This window comes from Bombina bombina, chromosome 3, assembly GCF_027579735.1.
Source record: "Bombina bombina isolate aBomBom1 chromosome 3, aBomBom1.pri, whole genome shotgun sequence".
NCBI lineage: Eukaryota > Metazoa > Chordata > Amphibia > Anura > Bombinatoridae > Bombina > Bombina bombina.
Genome location: NC_069501.1, coordinates 445375230 through 445401667, shown reverse-complemented (window position 1 = coordinate 445401667; position 26438 = coordinate 445375230). Strand labels below are relative to the sequence as shown.

General features: G+C 42.3%; 1 protein-coding gene across 5 annotated transcripts in view; it reads left to right on the top strand.

Annotated features, from left to right (window-relative positions):
- Window positions 1-26438, top strand: part of PHTF1 (putative homeodomain transcription factor 1) — a 383975-nt gene that overhangs the window by 236179 nt on the left and 121358 nt on the right. For all 5 annotated transcript variants that reach the window (XM_053706659.1, XM_053706661.1, XM_053706660.1 and 2 more), the window contains exon 10: window positions 21089-21175. In XM_053706659.1, coding sequence (XP_053562634.1) covers window positions 21089-21175 — 87 coding nt within the window. The remainder of the gene's footprint in view (window positions 1-21088; window positions 21176-26438) is intronic.

Below are 26438 nucleotides of genomic sequence, written 5' to 3'. Positions count from 1 at the left end.
TTTGGAGTTTTGTGTTAGAAGGGGTGCGTTAGCTACGCGTGCTTTTTTCTGGCCGCACCTTTTAAATACCTCTGGTATTGAGAGTTCACAGAATGGCTGCGTTAGGCTCCAAAAAGGGAGCGTACAGGCATATTTACCGCCACTGCAACTCTCGATACCAGAGTTGCTTACGGACGCGGCCAGCTTCAAAAACGTGCTCGTGCACGATTCCCCCATAGAAAACAATGGGGCTGTTTGAGCTGAAAAAAAACCTAACACCTGCAAAAAAGCCGCGTTCAGCTCCTAACGCAGCCCCATTGTTTGCTATGGGGAAACACTTCCTACGTCTGCACCTAACACCCTAACATGTACCCGAGTCTAAACACCCCTAACCTTACACTTATTAACCCCTAATCTGCCACCCCCGCTATCGCTGACACCTGCATATTATTATTAACCCCTAATCTGCCGCTCCGTAAACCGCCGCTACTTACATTATCCCTATGTATCCCTAATCTGCTGCCCCTAACACCGCCGACCCCTATATTATATTTATTAACCCCTAATCTGCCCCCCACAACATCGCCTCCACCTGCCTACATTTATTAACCCCTAATCTGCCGACCGGACCTGAGCGCTACTATAATAAATGTATTAACCCCTAATCCGCCTCACTCCCGCCTCAATAACCCTATAAGAAATAGTATTAACCCCTAATCTGCCCTCCCTAACATTGCCGACACCTAACTTCAAGTATTAACCCCTAATCTGCCGATCGGAGCTCACCGCTACTCTAATAAATTTTTTAACCCCTAAAGCTAAGTCTAACCCTAACACTAACACCCCCCTAAGTTAAATATAATTTAAATCTAACGAAATAAATTAACTCTTATTATATAAATTATTCCTATTTAAAGCTAAATACTTACCTGTAAAATAAACCCTAATATAGCTAGAATATAAATTATAATTATATTGTAGCTATTTTAGGATTAATATTTATTTTACAGGTAACTTTGTATTTATTTTAACCAGGTACAATAGCTATTAAATAGTTAATAACTATTTAATAGCTAAAATAGTTAAAATAATTACAAAATCACCTGTAAAATAAATCCTAACCTAAGTTACAATTAAACCTAACACTACACTATCAATAAATTAATTAAATACAATATCTACAAATAAATACAATGAAATAAACTAACTAAAGTACAAAAAATAAAAAAGAACTAAGTTACAAAAAATAAAAAAATATTTACAAACATTAGAAAAATATTACAACAATTTTAAACTAATTACACCTACTCTAAGCCCCCTAATAAAATAACAAAGACCCCCAAAATAAAAAAATGCCCTACCCTATTCTAAATTAAAAAAGTTCAAAGCTCTTTTACCTTACCAGCCCTGAACAGAGCCCTTTGCGGGGCATGCCCCAAAGAATTCAGCTCTTTTGCCTGTAAAAAAAAAACATACAATACCCCCCCCCAACATTACAACCCACCACCCACATACCCCTAATCTAACCCAAACCCCCCTTAAATAAACCTAACACTAAGCCCCTGAAGATCTTCCTACCTTGTCTTCACCATGCCAGGTTCACCGATCGGTCCAGAGTCTTGATCCAAGCCCAAGCGGGGGGCTGAAGAGTGACATCCATCCTCGGGCTGAAGTCTGGATCCAAGCGGCGGCTGAAGAAATCCATCATCGGGCTGAAGTCGGAAGTCCATCATCGGGATGAAGTCTTCTATCAAGCCGCATCTTCAATCTTCTTTCTTCTGGAGCGGAGCGGAGCCATCTTCTTTCCAACCGACGCGGATCCAACCTCTTCAACCGACGCCTACTCGCCGAATGAAGGTTCCTTTAAGGGACGTCATCCAAGATGGCGTCCCTCGAATTCCGATTGGCTGATAGGATTCTATCAGCCAATCGGAATTAAGGTAGGAAAATTCTGATTGGCTGATGGAATCAGCGAATCAGAATCAAGTTCAATCCGATTGGCTGATCCGATCAGCCAATCAGATTGAGCTCGCATTCTATTGGCTGATCGGAACAGCCAATAGAATGCAAGCTCAATCTGATTGGCTGATTGGATCAGCCAATCGGATTGAACTTGATTCTGATTGGCTGATTCCATCAGCCAATCAGAATTTTCCTACCTTAATTCCGATTGGCTGATAGAATCCTATCAGCCAATCGGAATTCGAGGGACGCCATCTTGGATGACATCCCTTAAAGGAACCTTCATTCGGCGAGTAGGCGTCGGTTGAAGAGGTTGGATCCGCGTCGGTTGGAAAGAAGATGGCTCCGCTCCGCTCCAGAAGAAAGAAGATTGAAGATGCGGCTTGATAGAAGACTTCATCCCGATGATGGACTTCCGACTTAAGCCCGATGATGGATTTCTTCAGCCGCCGCTTGGATCCAGACTTCAGCCCGAGGATGGACGTCACTCTTCAGCCCCCCGCTTGGGCTTGGATCAAGACTCTGGACCGATCGGTGAACCTGGCATGGTGAAGACAAGGTAGGAAGATCTTCAGGGGCTTAGTGTTAGGTTTATTTAAGGGGGGTTTGGGTTAGATTAGGGGTATGTGGGTGGTGGGTTGTAATGTTGGGGGGGGGTATTGTATGTTTATTTTTACAGGCAAAAGAGCTGAATTCTTAGGGGCATGCCCCGCAAAGGGCCCTGTTCAGGGCTGGTAAGGTAAAAGAGCTTTGAACTTTTTTAATTTAGAATAGGGTAGAGCATTTTTTTATTTTGGGGGTCTTTGTTATTTTATTAGGGGGCTTAGAGTAGGTGTAATTAGTTTAAAATTGTTGTAATATTTTTCTAATGTTTGTAAATATTTTTTTATTTTTTGTAACTTAGTTCTTTTTTATTTTTTGTACTTTAGTTAGTTTATTTCATTGTATTTATTTGTAGATATTGTATTTAATTAATTTATTGATAGTGTAGTGTTAGGTTTAATTGTAGATAATTGTAGGTATTTTATTTAATTAATTTATTGATAGTGTAGTGTTAGGTTTAATTGTAACTTAGGTTAGGATTTATTTTACAGGTGATTTTGTAATTATTTTAACTATTTTAGCTATTAAATAGTTCTTAACTATTTAATAGCTATTGTACCTGGTTAAAATAAATACAAAGTTACCTGTAAAATAAATATTAATCCTAAAATAGCTACAATATAATTATAATTTATATTCTAGCTATATTAGGGTTTATTTTACAGGTAAGTATTTAGCTTTAAATAGGAATAATTTATATAATAAGAGTTAATTTATTTCGTTAGATTTAAATTATATTTAACTTAGGGGGGTGTTAGTGTTAGGGTTAGACTTAGCTTTAGGGGTTAAAAAATTTATTAGAGTAGCGGTGAGCTCCGATCGGCAGATTAGGGGTTAATACTTGAAGTTAGGTGTCGGCAATGTTAGGGAGGGCAGATTAGGGGTTAATACTATTTCTTATAGGGTTATTGAGGCGGGAGTGAGGCGGATTAGGGGTTAATACATTTATTATAGTAGCGCTTAGGTCCGGTCGGCAGATTAGGGGTTAATAAGTGTAGGCAGGTGGAGGCGACGTTGTGGGGGGCAGATTAGGGGTTAATAAATATAATATAGGGGTCGGCGGTGTTAGGGGCAGCAGATTAGGGGTACATAAGGATAACATAGGTGGTGGTCGGCAGATTAGGGGTTAAAAAAATTTAATAGAGTGGCGGCGATGTGGGGGGACCTCGGTTTAGGGGCACATAGGTAGTTTATGGGTGTTAGTGTACTTTAGAGCACAGTAGTTAAGAGCTTTATGAACTGGCTGGAGTTTTGTCGTTAGAGTTCTAACTCTCACTCCAACCAAGACTCTAAATACCGGCGTTAGAAAGATCCCATTGAAAATATAGGATACGCAATTGACGTAAGGGGATCTGCGGTATGGAAAAGTCGCGGCTGAAAAGTGAGCGTTAGACCCTTTCCTGACTGACTCCAAATACCGGCGGTAGCCTAAAACCAGCGTTAGGAGCCTCTAACGCTGGTTTTCACGGCTACCGCAAAACTCCAAATCTAGGCCGCAGTGTTTTAAGACCTCAAATAATGCAAAGAAAACCAGTTCATATTTGTTTTTAAATAACTTTCTTTTTTTTTTTTTTAAATCAATAATTGAAGAAAATACATTTTCTTACCAGAAGAATATAAAGATTATTTATATGATAATAATCACTCACAGTAGAAAAATTGCACAAGTAAAAGGCAAACAGAACTGCCAATTGACAGCCACAATAACTTTTAATAGTTGTTAGTACTGATGCTGGTCCACCTACAATAAATGTCCCCTGCATTTCCAGTTGCACATGCGGAATTTTAAATGGCTAACTGAAAAATGGTGCTTATAATTGGGACTGCCTTTTTTTTCTTTTCTCCCACCCGAACATTGTGAACTCCACAGCTTGGGTATTGGTTTCCCATAAGTTATAAATATTTTTCTGGACTCTTACTGGACTCTTAGAAGGAAAACTAAAATTATACTTTCCTAAAAATGTAATTTCCTTCTTGACAACTCCACCCTTTTGTGTTCCTTGTAGTGGGGCAGTCTTTTGTTCCCCTTGTATCTCTTTTCACTTTTCCTAATCCTCGGCTGAGCTGCTGGAGAGTAGGGGAAGTGGGAGGGACATTTATAGTCCTATTTGGGGTGTCTTTGCCGCCTCCTGGTGGCCAGGAATAATTTTTTCCATAGATTATGAATATTTTCGTGGACTCTTATTGCCAAGAAGGAAAATAAATTACCAGGTAAGAATAATCTTAGTTTCTTCTGTTAAGTGTGATCAGTCCACGGGTCATCATTACTTCTGGGATATTACTCCTCCCCAACAGGAAGTGCAAGAGGATTCACCCAGCAGAGTTGCATATAGCCCCTCCCCTCTACGTCACCCCCAGTCATTCTCTTGCACCCAACGACTAGATAGGATGTGTGAGAGGACTATGGTGATTTTATTTAGTTTATTTCTTCAATCAAAAGTTTGTTATTTTTTTAATAGCACCGGAGTGTGTTATTCCTTCTCTGGTAGAGTTTGAAGAAGAATCTACCAGAGTTTTTACTATGATTTTAGCCGGAGTTGTTAAGATCATATTGCTGTTTCTCGGCCATCTGAGGAGAGGTAAACTTCAGATCAGGGGACAGCGGGCAGTTTATTCTGCAAAGAGGTATGTAGCAGTTTTTATTTTCTAACAATGGAATTGATGAGAAAATCCTGCCATACCGACATAATATCATGTATGTATATTTTACATTTTAGTATTCTGGGGAATGGTACTTCACTGGAATTACAATATGTATATAAGACTTTAGCCTAATTGCAATGCAACAGGCTTTTTAATAACTCTTAATTTATGTTAAACGTTTTTGCTGGAATGTAAAATCGTTTTCATTTTCTGAGGTACTTGGCAGTTGCTGGATCTAATTATGACAGTTTTTGATCTCTCTCACTGTTGTGTGTGAGGGGGTGGGACCTTTTTTGGCGCTTTTACTACGCATCAAAAATTTCAGTCACAAGCTCATTGTTTTTTCCTGCATGTTCCGGTTTATCTCTACAGAACCCAGGGATCTTCAAAGCTAATTTGAGGGAAGTAATCTAACAGAGCTGTGAGATTGTAGTTGACTGTGATAAAAAACGTTTATTCTTTAACTTTTTTATGCCTCAGGGTTAGTTATTCCTTGCTACTGGGTACAAGCCTTTGCTAAATTGCGTTTTGTTTTTCAAAGCTTATTGATTTCATCTGTTATATATATTCAGTGCTTCTTAAGCACAGTTCGTTTTTTTCATTGTATTTTACTTGTATAGTATTTCCAAATTGCAAGTTTATTTGCTAGTTTGTTAAACATGTCTGATTCAGAAGATGAGACCTGTACTATTTGTACTAGCGCCAAGGTGGAGCCCAATAGAAATTTATGTACTAACTGTATTGATGCTACATTAAATAAAAGTCAATCTGTACAAATTGAACAAATTTCACCAAACAACGAGGGGAGAGTTATGCCGACTAACTCGCCTCACGTGACAGTACCTGCATCTCCCGCTCGGGACGTGCGCGATATGGCGGCGCCAAGTACATCTGGGCGGCCATTACAAATAACATTACAAGATATGGCTACTGTTATGACTGAGGTTTTGGCTAAATTACCAGAACTAAGGGGCAAGCGTGATCACTCTGGGGTGAGAACAGAGTGCGCTGATAATGTTAGGGCCATGTCAGATACTGCGTCGCAGAACATGAGGGCGGAGAGCTTCATTCTGCGGCTGACGGTTCTGATCCAAACAGATTGGATTCAGATATTTCAAATTTTAAATTTAAGCTGGAAAACCTCCGTGTTTTACTAGGGGAGGTGTTAGCGGCCCTGAATGATTGTAACACAGTTGCAATACCAGAGAAAATGTGTAGGTTGGATAAATATTTTGCTGTACCAACAAGTACTGACGTTTTTCCTATACCTAAGAGACTAACTGAAATTATTACTAAGGAGTGGGATAGACCCGGTGTGCCGTTCTCACCCCCTCCGATATTTAGAAAGATGTTTCCAATAGACACCACCACACGGGATTTATGGCAAACGGTCCCTAAGGTGGAGGGAGCAGTTTCTACTTTAGCTAAACGTACCACTATCCCGGTAGAGGATAGCTGTGCCTTTTCAGATCCAATGGATAAAAAATTAGAGGGTTACCTTAAGAAAATGTTTGTTCAACAAGGTTTTATATTGCAACCCCTTGCATGCATTGCGCCGATCACGGCTGCAGCGGCATTCTGGATTGAGTCTCTAGAAGAGAATCTTAGTTCAGCTACGCTGGACGACATTTCAGACAGGCTTAGAGTACTTAAGCTATCTAATTCATTCATTTCGGAAGCCGTAGTACATTTAATTAAACTTACGGCTAAGAATTCCGGATTCGCCATTCAGGCGCGCAGAGCACTGTGGCTAAAATCCTGGTCAGCTGATGTAACTTCTAAGTCCAAATTACTTAATATACCTTTCAAGGGACAGACCTTATTTGGGCCTGGTTTGAAAGAAATTATCGCTGACATTACAGGAGGTAAGGGCCACGCCCTACCTCAAGACAAAGCCAAACCTAAGGCTAGACAGTCTAATTTTCGTTCCTTTCGGAATTTCAAAGCAGGAGCAGCATCAGCTTCCACTTCTCCAAAACAAGAAGGATCTGGTGCTCGCTACAGACAAGGCTGGAGACCTAACCAGTCCTGGAACAAGGGCAAGCAGGCCAGGAAGCCTGCAGCTGCCACTAAAACAGCATGAATTGAGGGCCCCCGATCCGGGATCGGATCTAGTGGGGGGCAGACTTTCTCTCTTCGCCCAGGCTTGGGCAAGAGATGTCCAGGATCCCTGGGCGCTAGAGATAATATCTCAGGGATACCTTCTGGACTTCAAACACTCTCCTCCAAGAGAGAGATTTCATCTGTCAAGGTTGTCGACAAACCAAACAAAGAAAGAAGCGTTTCTACGCTGCATACAAGAACTATTGTTAATGGGAGTAATCCATCCAGTTCCACGGTCGGAACAGGGACAAGGGTTTTACTCAAATCTGTTTGTGGTTCCCAAAAAAGAGGGAACTTTCAGACCAATCCTGGATTTAAAGATCCTAAACAAATTCCTAAGAGTTCCATCATTCAAAATGGAGACTATCCGGACAATTTTACCCATGATCCAAGAAGGTCAGTACATGACCACAGTGGACTTAAAGGACGCTTACCTTCACATACCGATTCACAAAGATCATTACCGGTATCTAAGATTTGCCTTTCTAGACAGGCATTACCAGTTTGTAGCTCTTCCTTTCGGATTGGCTACAGCTCCAAGAATCTTCACAAAGGTTCTAGGTGCTCTTCTGGCGGTACTAAGACCGCGGGGAATTTCGGTAGCTCCTTACCTAGACGACATTCTGATACAAGCTTCAAGCTTTCAAACTGCCAAGTCTCATACAGAGTTAGTACTGGCATTTCTAAGGTCACATGGATGGAAGTTGAACGAAAAGAAAAGTTCACTCGTTCCACTCACAAGAGTTCCCTTCCTGGGGACTCTTATAGATTCTGTAGAAATGAAGATTTACCTGACAGAGGACAGGTTAACAAGACTTCAAAGTGCTTGCCGCACCCTTCATTCCATTCAACACCCATCGGTGGCTCAATGCATGGAGGTAATCGGCTTAATGGTAGCGGCAATGGACATAGTGCCATTTGCTCGCTTACACCTCAGACCACTGCAATTGTGCATGCTAAGTCAGTGGAATGGGGATTACTCAGACTTATCCCCTTCTCTGAATCTGGATCAAGAGACCAGAAATTCTCTTCTATGGTGGCTTTCTCGGCCACATCTGTCCAGGGGGATGCCATTCAGCAGACCAGACTGGACAATTGTAACAACAGACGCCAGCCTTCTAGGTTGGGGTGCCGTCTGGAATTCTCTGAAGGCTCAGGGACAATGGAGTCAGGAGGAGAGTCTCCTGCCAATAAACATTCTGGAATTGAGAGCAGTCCTCAATGCCCTCCTGGCTTGGCCCCAGTTGACAACTCGGGAGTTCATCAGGTTTCAGTCGGACAACATCACGACTGTAGCTTACATCAACCATCAGGGAGGGACAAGAAGCTCCCTAGCAATGATGGAAGTATCAAAGATAATTCGCTGGGCAGAGTCTCACTCTTGCCACCTGTCAGCAATCCACATCCCGGGAGTGGAGAACTGGGAGGCGGATTTCTTAAGTCGTCAGACTTTTCATCCGGGGGAGTGGGAACTTCATCCGGAGGTCTTTGCCCAAATACTTCGACGTTGGGGCAAACCAGAGATAGATCTCATGGCGTCTCGACAGAACGCCAAGCTTCCTCGTTACGGGTCCAGATCCAGGGATCCAGGAGCAGTCCTAATAGATGCCCTGACAGCACCTTGGGACTTCAGGATGGCTTATGTGTTTCCACCCTTCCCGATGCTTCCTCGATTGATTGCCAGAATCAAACAGGAGAGAGCATGAGTGATTCTGATAGCACCTGCATGGCCACGCAGGACTTGGTATGCAGACCTGGTGGACATGTCATCCTGTCCACCTTGGTCTCTACCTCTGAAACAGGACCTCCTGATACAGGGTCCTTTCAAACATCAAAATCTAACTTCTCTGAAGCTGACTGCTTGGAAATTGAACGTTTGATTTTATCAAGACGTGGGTTTTCTGAGTCAGTTATTGACACCTTAATACAGGCTAGGAAGCCTGTTACCAGAAAGATTTACCATAAAATATGGCGTAAATACCTATATTGGTGTGAATCCAAAGGTTACTCTTGGAGTAAGGTTAGGATTCCTAGGATATTGTCTTTTCTACAAGAAGGTTTAGAAAAGGGTTTATCTGCTAGTTCATTAAAGGGACAGATCTCAGCTCTGTCTATTCTGTTACACAAACGTCTGTCAGAAGTGCCAGACGTTCAGGCTTTTTGTCAGGCTTTAGCGAGGATTAAGCCTGTGTTTAAGACTGTTGCTCCACCATGGAGTTTAAATCTTGTTCTAAACGTTTTACAGGGCGTTCCGTTTGAACCCCTCCATTCCATTGATATAAAGTTGTTATCTTGGAAAGTTCTATTTTTAATGGCTATTTCCTCGGCTCGAAGAGTCTCTGAGTTATCAGCCTTACATTGTGATTCTCCTTATTTGATTTTTCATTCGGATAAGGTAGTTCTGCGTACTAAACCTGGGTTCTTACCCAAGGTAGTCACTAACAGGAATATCAATCAAGAGATTGTTGTTCCTTCTTTGTGTCCAAATCCTTCTTCGAAGAAGGAACGCTTACTACACAATCTGGACGTAGTTCGTGCCCTAAAATTTTACTTGCAGGCAACTAAGGAATTTCGACAAACGTCTTCTCTGTTTGTCGTGTACTCTGGTCAGAGGAGAGGTCAAAAGGCTTCGGCAACCTCTCTTTCCTTTTGGCTTCGTAGTATAATACGTTTAGCTTATGAGACTGCTGGACAGCAGCCTCCTGAAAGAATTACAGCTCATTCTACTAGAGCTGTGGCTTCCACTTGGGCCTTCAAGAATGAGGCCTCTGTTGAACAGATTTGCAAGGCTGCAACTTGGTCTTCGCTTCATACTTTTTCCAAATTTTACAAATTTGACACATTTGCTTCCTCGGAGGCTATTTTTGGGAGAAAGGTTCTTCAGGCAGTGGTTCCTTCTGTATAAAAGAGCCTGCCTATCCCTCCCGTCATCCGTGTACTTTTGCTTTGGTATTGGTATCCCAGAAGTAATGATGACCCGTGGACTGATCACACTTAACAGAAGAAAACATAATTTATGCTTACCTGATAAATTCCTTTCTTCTGTAGTGTGATCAGTCCACGGCCCGCCCTGTTTTTAAGGCAGGTAATTATTTTTAAATTATACTCCAGTCACCACTACACCCTTGGTTCCTCCTTTCTCATTGGTCCTTGGTCGAATGACTGGGGGTGACGTAGAGGGGAGGGGCTATATGCAACTCTGCTGGGTGAATCATCTTGCACTTCCTGTTGGGGAGGAGTAATATCCCAGAAGTAATGATGACCCGTGGACTGATCACACTACAGAAGAAAGGAATTTATCAGGTAAGCATAAATTATGTTTTTTAACCACAGGAAGCGCTACCCAGGGTGCTGAACAAAAAATAGGCCGGCTCCTAAGCTTACATTCCGTTTTTTCAAATAAAGATACCAAGAGAACAAAGAAAAATTGATTATAGGAGTAAATTAGAAAGTTGCTTAAAATGAAATGCTGTATCTGAATCTTTGGGTTTAATATCTCTAATTTAATGTGTTAGCGAACAGCATTTGAAAAACAATGTAGTGCCAAGACTCTACCTAGACATTTAATTTCACTAATTCTATGCATTCTTATTGAACCCCGAATCCAAGCAACTACTAGCATACACACACACTTGGCAAAGAGATATTCCCTTTCAAATCTCCTCGCGGGATTGAGGGCACATTTTTATGTATACAGCTACGTCTTCTCACTCTGGAACTCTTTTTTAGGCTAACTATAAATTTGTTATGAGATGGTATCTTCCACCACAGCGATTTAAACATGTTTTTATGTAAGCTTCCATCAGATGCTGGTGGAAATGCAAACACATCAGTTCTATGGAATATATTGGAGTACATTTAGTGAAATTCAGCCTTTTTGGGAGCAAATTAGGCTACATGTATACCCCGCTCATACAGCGGGTTAGGGACCGGAGCCCCGCTGTAAAGTGAAAACCGCCTTAAAGTGAAACAAGGCAGTTTTAGCTTTCTTTTTACTTGCCAGTGCGTTTAAAAACTTGAAAACATGTTTGAACTTACATATATAAGGGGTGCAATAGTGCTACGTTTAGTTTAACACTAGCACAGCACAGTATTCAATTAGTATTCAATAAATACTGTACCTGTAAAATAGTGACAATTATTGTAGTACATATTGCCAGACTATAACACTGAGACACAGATTGAACTATAATGCTGTAAACAGAGTGAACTAAGCATAACAAAATGGTGCCAGTCACTTTTCTCCCAATCTCATGATGATTACAGCACTGTTTCAAAATCCTTGGAGGTTGAACTTCAGCTCCACAAAGCGCTGTATTAGCGTAACGCTGTAAGGTGAAGCGATGTAAAGTGAGGTATACCTGTATATCTAAATAATTCTTTAGGTTACAACCTGCCTTTAGATTCTCACATTTGTGTCATTCAATGTTATTCCTAAATTGCAACCACAGCTTAACTATAGTCTACTTTAATTCTTGCTCAATAGTGCTAAGGGGAAGTTTTACAAATACATAAAATAATAGAAGTCAGGTAATAAACATCCACCAAAAACAATCAATAAAATGATGAATGGCGTAAAGCAGCATCAACTGAAGAATAAAGTAAGATGAGTGACCTGACAAAAACCACTGACTTTGTACATAATAAAATAAGAGTGTGAGAAGTAGGTAGAATTTACGGTTGTACTTGCAAATAAGAAGGGTGAAATTAAGGAAGAAAGAAAGGGGTGGGGGGGGGGAGAGTGGAGGAGAAAAAAAAGGGAGTCTATGAGGACTCAAATTAAGCCTATAATATTGTTTTGTACTGGGAATTATAGCTCAGCTTGGTAGGAAACCAGGGCTTCTGTCTTTTATATATTGTTGAAGGGATTCCCAATAGAATTTAATATCACAAAACATATTCATTTTATTTTTCTTAAAGAAACCATACTCCTCAAAAGAAAGTATTTCTGTAGTTCTGGTGCACCATGAGAGCAATGATGGCCTGTGTCTTCCAATGTCTCACAATTGGGGAGTGTGCTCCATTGAGGCCAATTTGTAAGAGATCATGGATGTTTGAAATGTAGGTTTAACAGAGCAATTGTGGGGGACAAGTTAAAACTCTAGCCTAGGAGATGTTTAAAAATAGTTTATTTCCTCCCAAAAAGTTTTCAGGATAGGGCAAACCCACCAAATATAGAGCATAGTACCAGTGTCTCTGGACACTCTCCAGCATTTTGGTGAAGCTCTAGGGTATATTATGTGTAGTTGCGCTGGTGCTAGACACCATGGAAGAAGCAGTTTATAATTTAGTACAGGTAATGGGGGTGATACAGAGGGTTTGCACGTGTTACAGTATATATTCTGCCAGTCCTTCCGCTCTACTTGTATAGCCAGCACTTCCGTCCAGGCTTGAGTATATAATGGTAATGAAATAGATTGGCAATCAACCAACAAGCATGGCAATGTTATTCTTGAGAGGTTCTTCAGTTGACATAAAGATTCAAATGCTGTGAGTTCTCTGGAAAAATTTGTTTTATATAGGGACGTTTTGTAAAAAAAATTAGATTATTGAGCATCTTCACCCTTGTAATTTTTATAGGTGGAATATTTATTTTTTGTTATGGAAAAAAACGGTTTTAATAATATACATGTGACACTTGTAGGTACTCAGTTTGCTTTTTTCTTTGTTTATACTGTTTAGGTGTACTTGCTGTTCAGCTCATGAAACTCATCTGTATTATTTACTGTTCCTCTGTGCCAATGTCTATGCTAATTGATACTCTTACTCTATGTAACCTCTCTTCTTTAAATTGAGTGACTTTCTCTGGACAGAGAGTATATCACTTGGCACGTGTTAAATGTATCAGATTATTGTATCTTTATGGTTCTGATTATATTATTTAAAACTCAAATAAAATATAAAACAAAAAATAGAGTTGCTGGAAGGTACAAGCAAACAGGCTGCTCAAATAATATGAATACAGTAAATAAATATGTCTGTAATAAAAGATGAAAACTTGCAGCATCTGAAACATTTGGATAACAATATACATAGTAACATAGTAGATGGGGTTGAAAAAAAGACCGAAGTCCATCGAGTTCAACCTGTACAAATCTAAGATACTTACAAAAAATCTGCAGTTGATCTTAAATAATCCCATTAAAAGGTGACCCATTTAACACAAGCAATCATATCCATAAATTCTGCTTCGAGCCAGAAATGTATCCAAACCATTTTTAAATGTATCTAAGGTATTGGCATTCACTACCTCCTTTGGTAATGAGTTCCACAATTGTATTGCTTTAACAGTAAAAAATGTTACATCAGATGTATAGTCCTTTAGCTTTAGATATTTGTGTCACTTGATTAAAAAAGTGCTTGTCCCTTTGAAGACTAAAGCAAATGTATTATATACCCCTATAAAATGAAGACATCTGTAAGTAAATAAACCGTTGGAAATATTGTGAAAATTGTGCATTGTTTCCAGAGAGGTAAATGGTGGGTTCTACTCAGTGTGTGGTGGGAAAGCTAGTTGCTGCCTCAGATGAATGGGCCAGTGGTTGTAGACAAAAATACATTTGGTATGCAATCAATCACTGACTAACGGTTAAATACAGCAGACAGTGCATCCATAATGGTTGATTTTAAGCAATAAGGGGTTTATTTTGTAGCGGTTTAGCACAGACTTAGCACTGTGAGAAGAAGCAGTGCCACTTTGAAGAACTTTGAAAGCATGGTTGCTGCATGTAGTTCCTTGCTCCATAAAAAGTTTTGGGCACTTAAAAGGGATTCCTTTAACGGAGAGCCCAGTACTATAAGATGGAGAGCACACTCAAAGTTTGCCCATGTTGGTTGTAGTTTAGCCCCGCTTCCCTCTCTCCTTTCTTTAAGTAGTTCCTTGCTTTTCTACAGGTAAACTAAGTCAAGGAGGAAGGGGAGGGTATATGTCCTGGAATACCCACTTCAAGACTTATGTAAAGTGTTTTTATGGTTCTATTTCAAGTGTGAAGAAATTGATTTTCCTGGTAAAAATAATTCATAATTTATTTGTTTGATTTAATTAATTGGTCTGCTGTATTACTCATTCAGACCTCAGGGTCACAGGTTCGTATCCATGGAGGGCCAACTCAGCCTTTTAATGTCAATATATTGAATGCCATTAAAGGTCCATGATACCCAAATGTTGAAACACTTGAAAGTAATGCAGCATAGCTGTAAAAAACTGACTAGAAAATATCACCTGAACATCTCTATGTAAAAAAGAAAGATGTTTTACCTCAAAATGTCCTAAGTATTCACACCCCATTGTAAAGGACTCTAAGCAGCAAATCAGTATGTCTGTCCCAGGACAGACAAAGGAGTGAGCCTCATGCACACTTGCTTTATTTCCCTAATCAGTTTAAGGAAGTTTACACAGTAAAAGAGTTCATAACCTCAGCACTGCTGATTGGCTGCAGTTCATTTCTTCATTCCCTTCTTAATATGAGGAGAGTCCACGGCTTCATCATTATTTGTGGGAAATACAGAACCTGGCCACCAGGAGGAGGCAAAGACACCTCAACCAAAGGCTTAAATACCTCCCCCACTTACCTCATCCCCCAGTCATTCTTTGCCTTTCATCACAGGAGGTTGGCAGAGAAGTTTTAGAAGATACTGGGGCCTATCTATCAAGCTCCATATGGAGCTTGATGCCCCGTGTTTCTGGCGAGCCTGCAGGCTCGCCAGAAACAGCAGTTATGAAGCAGCGGTCACAAAGACCGCTGCTCCATAACCTGTCCGCCTGCTCTGAGCAGGCGGACAGACATCACCGGAAATCAACCCGATCGAGTACGATCTGGTTGATTGACACCCCCTGCTGGCGGCCCATTGGCCGCGAGTCTGCAGGGGGCGGCGTTGCACCAGCAGCTCTTGTGAGCAGCTGGTGCAATGCTGAATACGGCGAGCGTATTGCTCGACGTATTCAGCGAGGTCTGGCGGACCTGATCCGCACTGTCGGATCAGGTCCGCCAGGCTTTCTTAAATAGGGGCCACTGAGTAGTTACTTATGGAGGGTAGTACTCTTCGGAATGGGACTGGAGTTTTTAGTAGTCTTGTCAGCCTCTCAGTGAGAGCATTGATGAATGTTAGAGTCTGGAGATGCAGGGAGAGTCTTTCTGCTAACCCATCAAGACTTGTATTAACAGCTCCTAAGCAATCAGTGTTGACGAGTTTGACTGCCTGCTTCTTTCACTCAAGTCCATGTCAGGGGCGATGCTACAAGACTGTCAAACTTGAGAGGCTGTGTGCCTGTTCCACGGCAGAGATTCCGGTAAGATCGTTTCATTTTTATACAAATATGATAACACAAGAAGACAGGGTCACAGTGTGACTCCTTTTTATCTGTATAGAATCAAGGGTTAATATCTCCGGAAGGGGATTATAGAACAGGGGGGAATTTATCGTATAATTTACTTTATTATGTTTTATGCTGCGACATGTGTGAGATGAAGCTCAGGCAGATTTTGGAACGTACAGGTTTTTACTTTTGTTTTTGGTTAGCTGTGCAGCCTGTTAGGTTTGGCGTGCTTTTTCCTGTAGCAGGGGCGGTCCTGCATGGCGCACCAGTGACCGGGTGTGGTCACACTGATTTCATCTTTTCCTGTCTGTGCGGTTTACCAGTGACGAAGCGGTTTCTCTGTGGGGCCTGGGTCATAGGAGGTGATGAGTGCCCCAGCCATTGGGGTATAAAGGTACCATTTATCTTTTTCTATAGTCCATCTTACAAGCACAAGCTATGGAGGATTCTGACGCGTTGGAGGATACTCCCTCTTTACCTAAATCTAATACCTGTTATATTGGGAGGAGGTTACGGTATATCCGCCTGCCCAATTATGTTCCACATGCCTTGATAAAGTAATTTTATCTAAGAAAACAAATATGTTTAGTACCACTGAGCCGTCCACCTCTGAGGAGTCTCCGTCCCATGAGGTGCGTTCCCTGATGTCATCTCCTATTACACATGCAGCTTCCCATTGCACTGCTAATCTTCCTTCTGGAGGGGCCCTCTTTCCGCCAGACTTTACTGAACAGCTATAAACGGCAGTGTCTGCTGCGTTCAGTGCTTTACCTCGCCCAGCTAAGCGCAAGTGAAAGGTCAAATATTGCTATCCTTCCCAGGGGTCATCTACTAACTTATTGATACTTCAGAGGATGCTCTTTCTGGGTCTGAATCTGCTGCCTCTAGTCCTCCAGCTGCATAGGAACCATACTTTAGATTTAGGATTGAACACTTACGCTTTCTGTTAAAGGACGTTTTGGCTACTTTAGAGGTTCCAGAACCAAAATTACCTATTTCAACCGGCAGCAGCATTTACTGCGGTGGCTGGAGCCGCCAGCTATTGGTGCAACTCTTTCTCTGAATTGATCGGGGTGGAAGGTCCCCTTGACACGATCCAGGAAAGAATTAAGGTCTTGAGAGTGGCTAATTATTTTATTTGCAATGCAAATATGCAGATTATTCGCCTGAATGCCAAGACATCAGGTTTTTCAGTACTAGCACGTAGGGCACTCTGGCTGAAGTCTTGGTCTGCGGACATGACTTCAAAATCTAGACTTCTTTCCCTGCCATTTAAGGGGAAGATTCTTTTTGGTCCAGGCCTGGACTCAATCATATCCATGGTCACTGGAGGCAAGGCTGTCTTTTTGCCGTTTGGATAAACCTCAGTGGCAGCAGCCCTCCACAAAGCCTGATTAGCCCAAGAGAACTTGGAGACCGACTCAGTCTTGGAATAAATCCAAGCAGAACAAAGAAGCCCACTGAGTCAAAGTCGGCATGATGGGGCGGCCCCTGATCCATCTTCGGACTGTGTGGGGAGCAGACTATCTCTCTTTCTGGAGACTTGGCTGGGGGACGTGCAAGACCCTTGGGTGCTGGAGGTCATCGCTCAGGGGTAAAGGATAGGTTTCAGATCTCATCTACCTCCAGGCAGATTCTTCTTGTCAAACCTGTCAAATTCGGCATAATAGGGTGGCCCCCGATCTGTCTTCGGACTGTGTGGGGGGCAGAATATCTCTCTTTCTGGAGACTTGTCTGGGGGACGTGCAAGATCCTTGGGTCCTGGAGGTCATCGCTCAGGGGTACAGGATAGGTTTTTAGATCTCATCCACCCCAAGGCAGATTCCTCTTGTCAAACCTGTCTTCAAGGCCAGAAAAACGAGAGGCCTTTCTAGGGTGCGTGAGGGATCTCTCCTCCCTGGGAGTAATTGTACCGGTACCTCTAGCAGAAAGAGGTCTGGGATACTACTCACACCTTTTTGTGGTCCCAATGAAGGAGGGAACTTTTTGCCCGATTCCGGACCTAAAGTGCTTAAACAAGTTCCTGTCGGTCCCATCGTTCAAGATGGAGACAATAAGGTCTATTCTGCCCTTAGTTCAGTAAGGAACATTCATGGCTACGATAGACTTGAAGGATGCTTACCTTCACGTTCCAATTCACAAGGAACACTTCAGGTTCCTGAGATTCACGTTCCTGGACCAGCACTTACAGTTTGTTGCACTTCCATTTGGTCTAGCTACTGCCCCAATAGTATTTACAAAGGTTCTGGGGGCTCTGCTCGCAGTGGCGAGAACCAGAGGGATAGCAGTAGTGCCATATTTAGACGACATCCTGGTTCAGGCTCCATCCTGTCGGTTGGCAGAGGACCATTCAAAAGCTCTTCTATTTCTTCTTCGATCTCATGGATGGAAGATAAATTTAGAAAAGAGTTCTCTTGTTCCCAGTACCAGGGTGGAATTCCTGGGTACGATAATAGACTCCATATCCATGAGGATATTTCTTACAGACCAGAGACGTTGAAAGCGAACTTCCAATTGTCTTGCCCTTCAGACCTCCTTAAGACCCTCTGTGGCCCAGTGTATGGAGGTAATTGGACTCATGGTGTCCAGCATAGGCATCATTCCATTTGCCAGGTTCCATTTCAGGCCTCTTCAGCTGTGCATGCTGAGACAGTGGAACGGCGACCACTCAGATCTGTCACTACAGATTTCTCTGGACAACCGGTCAGGAGAATCGCTCTCTTGGTGGCTCTGTCCAGATGTCCTGTCCCAAGGGACATCCTTCTTGAGATCATCCTGGGAGATTGTGACTACAGACGCAAGTCTCTCAGGATGGGGAGCTGTTTGGGGTGCCAGGAAGGCACAGGGTCTGTGGACTCGAGAGGGATCTCTCCTCCCAATCAACATTTTAGAACTTCGAGCGATCTTCAATGCACTGAAGGCTTGGCCTCTTCTGGGTTCATCCCAGTTTATCAGATTCCAATCAGACAACATAACCTCGGTGGCTTACATCAACCATCAGGGGGGAACGAGAAGCTCCCTAGCAATGAGGGAAGTATTTCAGATTTTGGAATAGGCAGAGGCCCACAACTGCTCGCTGTCAGCGATCCACATTCCGGGTGTGGACAACTGGGAAGCGGATTTTCTCAGCAGACAATACTTTCATCTGGGGGAATGGTCTCTCCATCCTGAGGTGTTTTGCAGAGATTTGCAACAGATGGGGGATGCCGGAGAAAGACTCAATTCCAAGCTACCCAGATACGGGTCGCGGACCAAGGATCCTCAGGCAGAGTTGATAGATGCATTAGCAGTGCCTTGGAGGTTCAGTTTAGTTTACATTTTTCCACCGTTACCACTTCTTCCTCAGGTAGTGGCCTGCATCAAGCAGGAGCAAGCTTCGGCAATGCTAATTGCTCCATCGTGGCCGCAAAAGATATGGTTCACGGACCTGGTGGGGATGTCCTCATCTCCTCCATGGAGGTTAACTTGTCGCAGGGATCTGCTGGAACAGGGTCCTTTTGTTCATCCAAATCTAGATTCTCTGAGGCTGACTGCGTGGAGATTGAACGCCTAGTCCTAGCCAAGAGAGGTTTTTCTGAGAGTGTGATTGATACTCTCATTCAAGCTCGAAAGCCGGTCACCCGTCGCATCTATCATAAGGTGTGGAGGACCTACTTTTTCTGGTGTGAAGAGCGTGGATTCCCCAGGCATAAGATCAAGGTTTCCAGGATTCTTTCCTTTCTCCAGGATTGTATGGAGAAGGGCCTTTCTGCGAGTTCCCTAAAGGGACAGATTTCGGCTCTATCTGTGTTATTACACAAGAGGCTCGCTTAGCTTTCTGATGTGCAGTCTTTTGTTAAGGCTCTATGTAGAATCAGGCCTGTGTTTAGAACTACCGCTCTTCCTTGGAGTTTAAATCTAGTTCTTAAGGTTTTGCAGAGAGCTCCTGCTTTCTGATCGTGGTTCCTTCCTTCTTCACCGAAGGAACGGTTACTTCATAATTTGGATGTAGTGCGAGCTTTGAAATTCTATCTTCAAGCTACGAAGGATTTTAGACAGACTTCTACCTTGTTTGTTGTCTATTCTGGGAAGCGTAGGGGGCAGAAGGCCTCTTCCACTTCTTTATCTTTTTGGTTGAGGAGTATTATTCGCTTGGCATATGAGACAGCCGGAATTAAGCCTCCTCAGAGGATTACGGCTCATTCATCTAGAGCTGTGGCTTCATCCTGGGCTTTTAAGAATGAGACCTCTATGGAGTAGATTTGTAGGGCCGCTACCTGGTCCTCCTTACATACCTTTTCAAAATTTTACAAATTTGACGTTTTTGCTTCGGCTGAAGCAGCTTTTAGGAGAAAGGTTTTACAGGCTGTGGTGCCCTCAGAATAAGGGTCTGCATCTTTTTTTCCTCCCGTCTTCATTCAGTGTCCTCTAGAGCTTGGGTATTTGTTTCCCACAAGTAATGAATGAAGCCGTGAACTCTCTTCATATTAAGAAGGAAAACATAAATTATGCTTATCAGATCATTTCCTTTCCTTCTGTATGAGGAGAGTCCACGGCCCACGCCCGTAGTCCTATGTTGGGCGGACCAAAATATTTGTTTTATTCTTCTGGCACCATTTATACCCTGATATTTCTCCTACTGTTCCGTGTTCCCTCGGCAGAATGACTGGGGGATGAGGGAAGTGGGGAAGGTATTTAAGCCTTTGGCTAAGGTGTCTTTGCCTCCTCCTGGTGGCCAGGTTCTGTATTTCCCACAAGTAATAACTGAAGCTGTGGATTCTCCTCATACATAAGGAAAGGAAATTATCTGGTAAGCATAATTTATGTTGTTCTTTTTTTTACCTGCAGCTGGACAGCAGCTGAAGTATAACTTTTTACACAGGACTTACTCTGGTGAGCTGAGGAAATTGTGAGGTAAAATATCTTCCTTTTTTACATAGAAATGTTCAGGTGATATTTTCCTGTCAGCTTTTTACAGTTATACTGCATCAGTTTCAAGTGATTTAGCATATGAGTATTATGTCCCTTTAAGATTGGTAATAACTATTATTTACCAGCTGCTGCTAATTAGGTAAACCCATAGCTGAACCCTTCGGGTAAAAAAACAAACTATAAATAAAGCACAACATTTTACACATCCAATATTTGATCTTCTAATAGTAATATTGTTGATGTCTGTTTTCTAGCCATAATGTATAATAAACATTTTGAAATAATATAATTTAATAATGTGAATGTAAACTAGATATAATTTCATTATACAAAGTAGAAGGCTGTTAAATCTGTGTGCTGAATAAATAAGATACTGGTTGCATATATATATATATATATCACTCACATTGTTATAAATTAATTTGTTTTACTATTTTTATATTTGGGGAAAAAATGATCCCAGTGCAATATAGCTGTTAAAACGTGTGTTTATTAAATGGGAGTTTATTTAATTAAAATGCACCAAAGGTTGAATTATATTATTATAACTCAAGATGTACTTTATTGCAGAAGGAGAGCAGAAAGGCAAGGCCTAGTCACCTGGTAAGAGAACCAGAGAGTCCAGAAGATTCAGAAGACGAATCTGTCTTTAGCCAGGTACAACGCTGCAACATACTGAATTAATTTTTAAAGGGACACCGTTGTCTATTTAAAAATGTAACACGCTTCTACTTACAAAACACTTTAGTTATCACTGTTACAGTGATTATGTCTTTAATATATACTGTAGGTAGATATAATATGCAAGAGAGTTTAAGTTCAACAGATGGTTAAACCCTGTTTCTTTCCTATGGCATGGAGTTTCCATGATTTCATTCCAATTACTAGTGGGAATTCAACTCCTGGCCAGCAGGAGGAGGCAAAAAGCATCCCAGCAGAGCTGTTAAGTGTCACTTTCCTTACCCATAATCCCCAGTCATTCTCTTTGCCTCTGTCAAGGGAGGATGTGCGAAGAGGGTGTCTGAAGATATTTAATCCTTTAATGGGTACTTTTCACTGCAAGCAAGGATTGGGGATATGCTGTGTCCATGTCAATATTTTTAGTAAGAGTAATGGTGACTTTTAACAGTTAAAAGACGTCAAGGTAGTCTTTGCTTACCTTCCAATATTTATGCTACCCTGTTATAGAAAACCAGGTCATCTGCTAGAGTCCGGTTGGGTCTGACATACCTGAAGAGCTGTCTACTGCCCTGCTGCTGGATCCACAGGTAAGTTCTTTTATCTTCCATAGTTGGAGGGATTCTGCACTTTAGAGGTTAAATTCATCTGTGGATATCAATTGGTACATATGTATCCTTTATATACAGGGTTTATTTTGGGCAGCAAATGTCAGGGCACTTTTCTGCTTTTTTATATAAGTCTGGGCAAGTGAGGCTCTTATGGGATTTTTATTGACCTCTACAGAGTGTATATTGAGAGGCTAAAGCATGGTGGAACATTGTCACATTGTCGTGTCTGCCGATTTGATGTTTATCCAGCATTTACTTTATAGCGGCATTTGTTTTTGTTAGATAACTTCTCAGCGTATCGGCCAACTGCTTTTTTAATGGCGCAGTTTCTTTTTCTAGGTGCAATCACGTGATCGGTCTCTGCTCTTCATTTTCGGCTTCTCTCCTTGCCGATTTGGAAAGCGGAGCGGAGCTGTGTATGTCAGCTCAGATTTTCAGCGGGTGGCTGAGAAGAGCCATTGTTTATCTGTTTCCTCTGTTACACCGGAGGGTTATTTTTTCTTCAGTTAGAAGTTCCTGTGAGGAAATCTCTTTTTCTTTTGCATGATGTACCGAGTCCACGGTTTCATCCTTACTTGTGGGATATTATCCTTCCTAACAGGAAGTGGCAAAGAGAGCACCCACAGCAGAGCTGTCTATATAGCTCCCCCCTTAACTCCACCCCCCAGTCATTCTCTTTGCCGGCTCTAAGCAGGAAGGGTAAAGTGAAAGAGGTGTTAAACTGTTAGTTTTATTTTATCTTCAATCAAGAGTTTGTTATTTTTATATGGTACCGGTGTTGTACTATTTACTCTCAGGCAGGACATAGATGAAGATTTCTGCCTGGAGGATGATGATCTTAGCATTTGTAACTAAGGCCCACTGCTGTTCCCACAGAAGCTGAGGAGTACAGGAAAACTTCAGTGTGAGGAACGGTTTCTTGCTATACAGCAATGAGGTACGTTCAGTCATTTTTTCTGCAGAGACTGTGATAACTCAGAAAGGCTGACAGTATCCCCATTAGGGGAAGGGTAAGCAGTAATCCTAGTTTATAAGGGGTATTACTAGCTTGCATAAAGGGCTAAACTTATGGACACTCAGTTTGTATGATATATTAGGCAAACGTTTGTGTGTTCTGGGAGTAACTGTTTTTATTTCTTTTGGGACATCTGTTTTTGAGGGTACACTTGGCTTATTTGGGTTTTTTATAACCCACATGGCTTAAAAATCGTTTGGTAGTTTTGTGTGTAGGCCCCAGCAACATCGAGTGAGAGGGGCGGGGCCTATTTTTGTGCCTCAGTTGCGCAGTTGTTTTACATAGACAAGCAGCAAGCTACAACAGGAGGGTCCTGTCTAAGGGCCTAATCGAAGCTTTATTCCCACATTATCGATCCTTGAGGGCAGGTAGGCGCCACAGCAGAGCTGTGGCAGGGTGCTGACAAGGGTTTTATCGGTTTTTTAACACTTTTCAATCCGGTTTTCACATTTGAGGGTTAATTGCCTTAATACTTGTGGTGCAATCTTACTACAGCTTGATTTGTATACTGTAAAAATTTCGGAAAATTTGGGGTAATTTTAAGCAGTTTTGCAGTTTGTGTATGCCTTTTTTTCTCTTAAAGGCACAGTACCGTTTTTCAAAATTGTGTTTTTTTCATTAAATAAAGTGTTTTCCAAGCTTGCTTGTCTCATTACTAGTCTGTTCAACATGTCTGACATTGAGGAAACTTATTGCTCAATTTGTTTAGAAGCCATTGTGGAACCCCCTCTTAGAATGTGTCCCACTTGTACTGATATGTCTATAACTTGCAGACAGCATATTTTGAGTTTGGCAATGGATGATTCTCAGACAGAAGGAAATCAGGTTTTGCCATCTAGTTCTCCCCAAGTGTCACAACCAGTAACGCCCGCACAAGCGACACCAAGTACCTCTAGTGCGTCTAATTCTTTCACCTTGCAAGATATGGCCTCAGTTATGAATACTACCCTCACAGAGGTTTTAACTAAACTGCCAGGGTTGCAAGGGAAGCGCAGTAGCTCTGGGTTAAGAACAAATGTTGAGCCTTCTGACGCTTTAGTAGCCGTATCCGATATTCCCTCACAATGTTCAGAGGTAGGGATGAGGGATTTGCTATCTGAGGGTGAGATTTCTGATTCAGGAAAAATGTTCCCTCAGACAGATTCAGATATGACGGCATTTAAATTTAAGCTGGAACACCTCAGCTTATTGCTCAGGGAGGTTTTAGCGACTCTGGATGATTGTGGCCCTATTGTAGTTCCAGAGAAATTATGTAAAATGGACAAATATTTAGAGGTTCCTGTTTACACTGATGTTTTTCCGGTCCCTAAGAGGATTTCGGACATTGTTACTAAGCAGTGGGATAGACCAGGTATTCCGTTTGCCCCCCCTCCTGTTTTTAAGAAAATGTTTCCCATATCTGACACCATGCGGGACTCATGGCAGATGGTCCCTAAGGTGGAGGGAGCTATTTCTACTTTGGCTAAGCGTACAACTATACCTTTTGAGGACAGTTGTGCTTTCAAAGATCCTATGGGTAAAAAATGTGAGGGTCTCCTAAAGAAAATTTTTGTTCATCAGGGTTTTCTTCTCCAGCCTATAGCGTGCATTGTTCCTGTAACCACTGCAGCTGCCTTTTGGTTTGAGGCTCTGGAAGAGGCTCTTCAGGTGGAGACCCCATTAGATGATATTCTGGACAGAATTAGGGCTCTTAAGCTAGCTAATTCTTTCATTACAGACGCCGCTTTTCATCTGGCTAAATTAGCGGCTAAGAATTCAGGTTTTGCCATTTTAGCGCGTAGAGCGTTATGGCTTAAGTCCTGGTCTGCTGATGTGTCATCAAAATCTAAGCTTTTGACCATTCCTTTCAAAGGCCATTCCTTTCTATTCGGGCCTGCATTGAAAGAGATCATTTCAGATATCACTGGAGGGAAGGGTCATGCCCTCCCTCAGGATAAATCAAATAAGACGAGGACCAAACAAAATAATTTTCGTTCCTTTTGAAACTTTAAAGGTGGTCCCGCTTCCTCTTCCCCTGCTACAAAGCAAGAGGGGAACTTTGCTCAATCCAGGCCAGTCTGGAGACCTAACCAGGCTTGGAACAAGGGTAAGCAGGCCAAGAAGCCTGCTGCTGCCACTAAGACAGCATGAAGGGGTAGCCCCCGATCCAGGACCGGATCTAGTAGGGGGCAGACTCTCTCTCTTTGCTCAGGCCTGGGCAAGAGACTCCTGGGCCGTAGACATTGTAACCCAGGGGTATCTTCTAAATTTCAAAGATTCTCCTCAAAGGGGGAGATTCCATCTTTCTCAATTGTCTGTAAACCAGACAAAAAGAGAGGCGTTCTTACACTGTGTAGAAGACCTTTTTACCATGGGAGTGATCTGCCCAGTTCCAAAAGCAGAACAGGGTCAAGGGTTCTACTCCAATCTGTTTGTGGTTCCCAAAAAAGAGGGAACCTTCAGACCAATTCTAGATCTCAAGATCCTAACCCAATTCCTAAGAGTTCCATCCTTCAAGATGGAGACCATTCAGACTATTTTACCAATGATCCAGGAGGGTCAATATATGACCACTGTGAACTTAAAGGATGCGTATCTACACATTCCTATCCACAAAGATCATCACCAGTTCCTCAGGTTTGCCTTTCTGGGCAAGCATTACCAGTTTGTGGCTTTTCCCTTCGGGTTGGCCACGGCACCAAGAATCTTCACAAAGGTGCTAGGGTCCCTTCTGGCGGTCCTAAGCAGTGGCGCCTTATCTAGACGACATCCTAATTCAAGCGTCGACTTTCCAACTAGCCAAGTCTCACACAGACTTAGTGTTGGCCTTTCTAAGATCTCATGGGTGGAAGGTGAACATCAAAAAGAGTTCTCTTTCCCCTCTCACAAGAGTTTCATTTCTAGGGACTCTGATAGACTCGGTAGAAATGAAAATATTTCTGACGGAAGTCAGGAAATCAAAAATTTTAACCACCTGCCGAGCTCTTCATTCCATTCCTCGGCCGTCAGTGGCTCAGTGCATGGAGGTAATCGGCTTAATGGTAGCGGCAATGGACGTAGTTCCAAATGCTCGCTTACATCTCAGACCACTGCAACTATGCATGCTCAGACAGTGGAATGGGGATTATGCCGATTTATCTCCTCAGATAAATCTGGATCTAGAGACCAGAGACTCTCTTCTTTGGTGGTTGTCACAGGATCACCTGTCCCGGGGAATGTGTTTCCGCAGGCCAGAGTGGGTTATCGTGACGACGGACGCCAGCCTACTGGGCTGGGGTGCAGTCTGGAATTCCCTGAAAGCACAGGGATTGTGGACTCAGGAGGAGGCCCTCCTAGCGATAAATATTCTGGAATTAAGAGCGATATTCAGTGCTCTTCAGGCGTGGCCTCAGCTGGCTTCGGCCGGATTCATCAGATTTCAGTCGGACAACATCACGACTGTAGCTTATATAAATCATCAGGGGGGAACAAGGAGTTCCTTAGCGATGATGGAAGTTTCCAGGATAATCCGATGGGCAGAGACTCACTCTTGCCATCTATCAGTGATCTATATCCCAGGGGTAGAGAACTGGGAGGCAGATTTTCTAAGTCATCAGACTTTTCATCTGGGGGAGTGGGAGCTCCATCCGGAGGTGTT